Here is a 6,806-nt window from a genome sequence, read left to right on the forward strand (position 1 = left end):
CTATGGGCATCAATGGCAGGTGCTTCAGATACTGGTCATAGAAGGAGCGGTATAGAAGAGTAACTTGAGACCCGCTGTCCAGCAAGGCTCTGGCATAGATGCCCTCAATTTGGACAGAGACAACCGAACTCGGGCCTACTAAGCCTTTGGGTAAAACAGCCTTGGTTTCTCTCAGCATATCACACTTTGTGGAACGTATCCTTCCCGGGACGACAGTGCGTTCCTCTACTGTGCCCCATGGAAGTTTCCCGATGGTCGTTTCTGTTGCAGGAGGCGTTGATTCACTCTTCTCAGATTCTCGGGGTTCTGGCATTCACGCCGGAAGTGGCCATCTTCCCCACACCTATAGCAGAAAATGTTGGCACGATTCAGCATTCTTATTGGCTCCTGAGGCTGTGTCTGTAGGCTCCCCCCTCCAAATGACATGGCTACTGTCGCAGAGCGTAGGTTGACCATTTCACTCTTCAGCCCTTGTATTTCTTTCATCAGCAGCTCTACTTCATTGCTCTTCTCAGTGGGAGCACTAATGGTAGTGGGAGCTGTGGCAGATGCAGCACAGGCTGAAACAGCAGTAGCAGGGGCTAATTCAACAGGCAACACTGCGGCTGAAGTGACACCCTTTTTAGCATCATGTCTGTCAAGTATCATGTCTTCCTCTTCTCTCACTTCATGGAGCAATTCAGCAAAGCTAGGGGGTGTTCTAAGCTTATGTGTCATTCTGATACGGAGAGCTACCAGGTTGTTAGACAAAGCACCCCTCACTATTTGCTCCATACGAAGTCGGTTCATATCAGACAGCGCAATTCCACCTTTATGGTACACAGCGTGCAGCAGTTTGTCCAATCTTAGCAGATATTCTGACAGCTTCTCCCCTTCAAATTGGACAGTATTGCGTAATCTCACCACGAGATCAGAGGCACTCTCAGTTGTCCCAAATGCATTTTCAAGGGCTTTGAAATAATCATTGGCAGTCACATTGGGATTACTGACTCTCAAGAACCTAATGATATCTGCAGCTGGTCCTTTGAGGCTCTCGGCTACTCTCTGTTTCTTCACAGTGTCAGAACACTGCCACTCCTCAAGCATATGAGTGGTCTGCTCAGCCCAGACCTCGTATTCTTCTTCTCCATTTGGAGTAGGCTTCATGCCAGAGAACAACCGCAGCTTGCGGTAGCTCTGTATCTCTGCAGGGGAAACTTGACACTTTTGAACAAGAGAGGATATTGCATTCACTAACTGGGTGTTCAAATCAAGGGCATTGGGCATGGGGGTAGTGGGAGTGAACAGACCCTTAACCTCATCTAAGGTCTTTCCTTCATTTGTCAGAAATGCCATCAGTTTTGACTGAAACTCTTCTTCCTCAGTGGGGCCGGGCACTGACTGGGGTTCTACAACATGGATGGGCCAGGGACCTAACTCATCTGCAGCTACCTGCTCGGGTAGCTTGATTTGTGTCAAATCACGTGCGGCCTCAACTAAAATGAGCTGTGTTTTACTTGTTGTGTCTAAACAACGCCCCTTTATTTTAGTACGACCCAACACTTTGACAGCATCCAAAACCTTGTAAATGTCCTCATCAGATACCCCAACATCCACCTCAGTGAGTATCAATGCATGTTTAACATCAAGTGATTTCTCATCGCACCAGGACAGTATCTGACTTGCCTCCATTTTGTATTCACTTAACAGGCAAACACCATGAAACAAAAACAGTATCAGAGTACAAACTGACCAGTTTCCTTTCCTCTTTTTTTTTTTTTTTTTTTTTTTTTTTTTTTTTTGTTTTAAATTATGCAAATAAACCGATCCCGGACGAGCACCCCACGTGTAGCCCTCCCATCCACCTGGCTCATTCACAGTAACTGATGGAGGAACTATAGTAGGATACACATTTTAGCTTGTGAGCCCCCACCCTGAACACACTCAGGGAACTATAACTTAACTCTAATGAAATAGATAGACAATAATTTGACCATCATTAATACACACAATCAAGGACCACATGTACTCAGCACTTGAAGTAGGGTGGGTATTTTATTCACCAATGACCCAACTCTCATAAGCAAACAAAACAGTTAACCAAAAATATCAGAAAGAAAAGAAAAGAAAAATACCCGGGGTTTTAGTTCAGAAAGTCTAAGGTACCATCGTTGGTGCACATGTTGGAGCTCTGTTGGTTTCACCTTAATCCACAAAGATTGTCATTTCCTTACTCACAGTCTCTATCTGTAGGGATGGGAAAACGTAATTCCCCAGCAGAAACACACAGCCCAGGTCAGACGTCCTTCTCCTCTGCCTGCAGGCACGTGCGTGTGCGCGTGCACCGTGCGCGTGTGTGTGTTCTCCTGCACGCAGTGAACCAGCTTTTCCGTCGCAAAATCGCGGTAAAACGAGGTCTCTTAAACTCACGTTCACATGACTTAAAAGAACAAAACTCGCAGACTCTGTTGCGAGTCAAAAGGCACTGTTAAACTGTGTTTCTTCAAGTGTTCATCTAAACATATAACAGCTAGGCTAAACGTAGCCAACACAGATTGAAACTAGTAGCTGGTTCACTGTTTCTCCACCGACGTTCTTCTCTCCGTCCCCCGACGTACTTTTCACTTAAAGTAACACTTATCTAAAACAATTGAACAGTTTCTCTTGAGTCTCTTATTCTCATAACATTAGCAGCATGCATGCAGCTCCACTTGAAGCTCTCCCCACAGTCTCCTTCTACCGGCTTCTCTTCCGCAACAACAACACACCCCTCCCCCCGTTTCTTGTCTTCTTAAAGGAGCAGTGCATAATATTGTCTTTTCACCATCCAAAATACCCACTATATGCCAGTTTCAAAATGATACTTTGACGTAACATGTTCAAAATAAGAAAACAATAAATGACTTAGAATAAATAATAATATCAACAGTGAACATTATTATTATTATTCCTCAGGGGCACTACATGTACTATGATATTGTAACAATCTAAACAACACACAGTGAACAGCTACACAAACCCAGCAGCTTGTCAGCACTTTACTGCACCATTATTTACTGCATATCAATGAACATAATAATTATTGCATGAATATGAATGAATATGACTTGTTAAATCCTGACAAATGTAGACAGACACACTGATACTCATATAGTACTACCAGTAACTGAGTAAGTAAATGAGCTGAAGGGAATAATACTATAAAGATAAGTAAATGTAAAAAACAAATATAAAAAAATGAAATTCCATTCCTTGTTGAATAGAAAATAAGATCCAGATAAAATAAAAATCCACCACAAGAAACTGTTAATGTTTATTTTATTTATTGGCAGATTATGTAATGCCTCTGCTTTAGTACCTTTCTCATTTTAATCCTGGATAAGACTGGATGATCATATATACGTCTGTGTGACTAGGCCCCTGTATGAGTCCTCATGTGTCTTTTTAGATTACTTGTGTTAACAAATCCTTTACCACAAACTGCACAAGTATAGGGCTTTTCGCCTGTATGAGTCCTCATGTGTATTTTTTAGATCACCCTTGTGAGCACAGCCTTTAACACATACTTTACAAGCAAAAGTCTTTTCCCCTATGTGAATCATTATGTGTCTCTTCAGATGTTACTTACGATTAAACATTTTGCCACACTCTGCACAACTAAAACATTTCTCTCATGGAGTGAGTTCGTTTCGATTATTTCAGGTCCTGGGACAGCTTGTGCTTCTCCCACATATTGTGTGTTTTGTGATTTCGCTGTGTTTATAGCTGACTGATCTCCACTAGTCCCCTCTCTTTAGGGCCTAAAGAGTCTCCAAATCCCTGTCTGCAGATTTTCAGTCTAATTTAAAGAACAGGGAAAACTGTTGTGCCCTTCTTTGTCCTTTGGTGGTGGTCTCAAAAACATAAAGGTAAACTGGCAGGAGACTCACTGACTGCACAAAAAACTCCTTGGACAGAATTTAAGAAAATATGTTTTCTTTATTTTATAATGCTCATCTTGTGCTCAGTGCTCAAAGTGAATTAAAAAGCAAACGTTTCAGTCCTCCTAGGACCTTCGTCAGTGCTATAAGGGTGGCACACAGACAAATGTTTCTCAAATGTTTTTCAAAAATGTTTATTAAGAGAATGCTGACATGACTGGATGTGTAAACTGTTTATAGTGAACTAGTGAACATGATTCAAATGTAACCCAAATGCAACACTATATAACCCTGCTTTTGTTGTCTGCAATGATCAAATAAGAAACTATAATAATTTCAGTTCAGCTTTCAGACTGCACTCTTCTTCAAAGTGACCTTCTGAGAAAACATTGGTACAGGATATATCACAGTGAAATTAACTGTGTAACTGTGTCATTGAAGTGGCATATTTTTCACAATAAATAACAATAATAATGTGTTTTGTGAACAGATCTCTTTTGCATGATATGTGTGTGACAATACCCTGTTGTTTGTTCAGTGTTGGAATAATGTAATCAAATAATTGTCTTTTCTTTTCACTTGAAAAAAGTACAAAGTGTTGGCATTAAAATATACTACAGGGCATAGCAGTGGCGGCCATTTTGTTATGCCACAGATAGAGAACCCATTATTTTTTCCAAATAGAAATATTTATATAAAAATTGAGCCTGGAACAAAGCCATCCAAGCTCCCGGCGAATCATGACCATAAAACATTTGATTCTGTGTATTTTTTAATTAATACAATGTAATCTAGATGTAGAGTTTAGAGCGGCATTAAGACATCTGAAAACCCCCTTCATCTTGTTGTTTAGTAGCTTCATAGTTATTTGACTTGCTAATACTGTCTCAAAATGTGATTGTATACATGTGATCATGATTGACTCATTTACCATTACGTGCAAACAATAGTTGCTGTCTGACAATTTCTTCCAGCTCCTCCTGTTGGATAAACAAGACATGACTGACGTGTTCATGGAGGAGACATATCCCAACAAGATGTTGGAGAGCCTAAACAGGCTTTGGCTCAAAAACATTTTATAATGACAACAACTACTAATGATAATAATAACGATATTATAATGTATGCAAACTGTAAAATAAATTACTCATGTACCTGTAGTAATGGCTTAAGTACAAGGTATACCGGCTGTAAAATGACTGTATTGTTCACAGTATGGGGTATGTACTACACATATTTGATAACATTTATGTAATGATAAAGCACACAGAGGACCTGTAGTGGTGAAACCCTTATTAAACCAAACATCATCAATATTTATTTTCCCCAGGTATAAAAGGTTTTCTTTTATTTAAAAAAAACTAATTAGAAAAAAAATGAGATGGAGGGAATAATACTAGAAAAGAAAAAGAAAAACATTTGTTCCAAATTCCATCATGTTGAATCGAAAATAAGATCCATATACATGATAAAACAAAAAATGTATTCACAAGAAATTATTAATGTTTATTTTATTCACGTTGTCAGATTATGTGATTCCTCTGCTTTGGTATCCTTGTCATTGTCTTCCTGGATTAGACTGAATGATAACAAATGTGCCTGTGTGTGACTAACTCCACTAAAAGGCTTTACCCCCTGTATGAGTCCTCATGTGTGATTTTAGATTATCCTTCTTAGCACAGCCTTTACCACACACTGTACAAGAAAAGGGCTTTTCGCCTGTATGAGTCCTCATGTGTTCTTTCAGATTACTTGCGCTAACACAGCCTTTACCACAAACTGTACACAAAAAGGGCTTTTCCCCTGTATGGGTGCTCATGTGTGTTTTTAAATGACCCTTCTGAGCACAGCCTTTACCACAAACTTTACAAGAAAATGGCTTTTCACCTGTATGAGTCCTCATGTGTAATTGTAGATCACCCTTTTGAGCAAAGCCTTTAACACAAATTGTACAAGAAAGGGGCTTTACACCTGTATGAGTCATCATGTGTATTTTTAGTTCACCCTTGTGAACACAGCCTTTACCACAAACTGTACAAGAAAATGGCTTTTCACCTGTATGAGTCATCATGTGTGTTTTTAAATGACCCTTCTGAGCACAGCCTTTACCACAAACTTTACAAGAAAATGGCTTTTCGCCTGTATGAGTCCTCATGTGTGTTTTTAGTTTACCTGTCGTAGTAAAGCCTTTACCACATACTGTACAAGAAAAGGGCTTTTCACCTGTATGAGTCATCATGTGTGTTTTTAGATTACCCTTGTGAGCACAGCCTTTACCACAAACTGTACAGGCAAAGGGCTTTTCCCCTGTGTGAATCGGATGTACCTTTTGATTAAACATTTTGCCACACTCTGTTTGTGTCTTGTGTGATTTCAGTGTGTTTAAAGCTGACTGATCTCCCCTAGTCTCCTCCCACTCATCACTGTCTTCAGTGTCTGATTCAGAACAGTGTGAAGAGAGGAGCTGGTCATCACTAGTTGGTTGTGATGTTCCACAGTCCTCTACATAAGCTTGTGCTTTCATGTGTTCAGTTGAGGTGCTGGCTATAGGCTCTGTCTCTCTGTTTTCATCATCATCATCTTCACTTTTCACTGCTAGTAATGTCAACGTTGACCCACAAGCCTCTTCTGGTCTTTGAAGTAGCTCCTCCTGTTCCTCTTTAATCTGTGGAAGTTGTGGTTCCTCCTGGACCAGACTGGGGCCCCTCTCATATTTTGGAGATATTGATTCTTCCTGGACCAGACTGGAGCTCCACTCCTCTTCAGGGGAAACCTCTTTACACACATGGGCGAGCAGGAAGTATAGGAACATATATACAATGAGACTCTATCACCGGCTTCGAATGCTATCAATGCATTGAATGGGAGATTATCACGTTTTATCAGACGTTTGAATGGGCGAGTAGG

General features: G+C 40.4%; 1 protein-coding gene across 1 annotated transcript; it reads right to left on the minus strand.

The window, feature by feature from the left end:
• Nucleotides 1–225: 225 nt before the first annotated feature.
• Nucleotides 226–1,671, minus strand: LOC311062759 (paraneoplastic antigen Ma1 homolog; the record flags this gene model as incomplete). Its single annotated transcript, XM_084081979.1, has 1 exon — nucleotides 226–1,671. The coding sequence occupies one exon, from the start codon at nucleotides 1,669–1,671 to the stop codon at nucleotides 226–228; it is 1,446 nt and encodes a 481-aa protein (XP_083938105.1).
• Nucleotides 1,672–6,806: the final 5,135 nt, after the last annotated feature.

The sequence above is a fragment of the Gymnoscopelus microlampas genome, assembly GCF_963454915.1.
Source record: "Gymnoscopelus microlampas genome assembly, chromosome: 16".
NCBI lineage: Eukaryota > Metazoa > Chordata > Actinopteri > Myctophiformes > Myctophidae > Gymnoscopelus > Gymnoscopelus microlampas.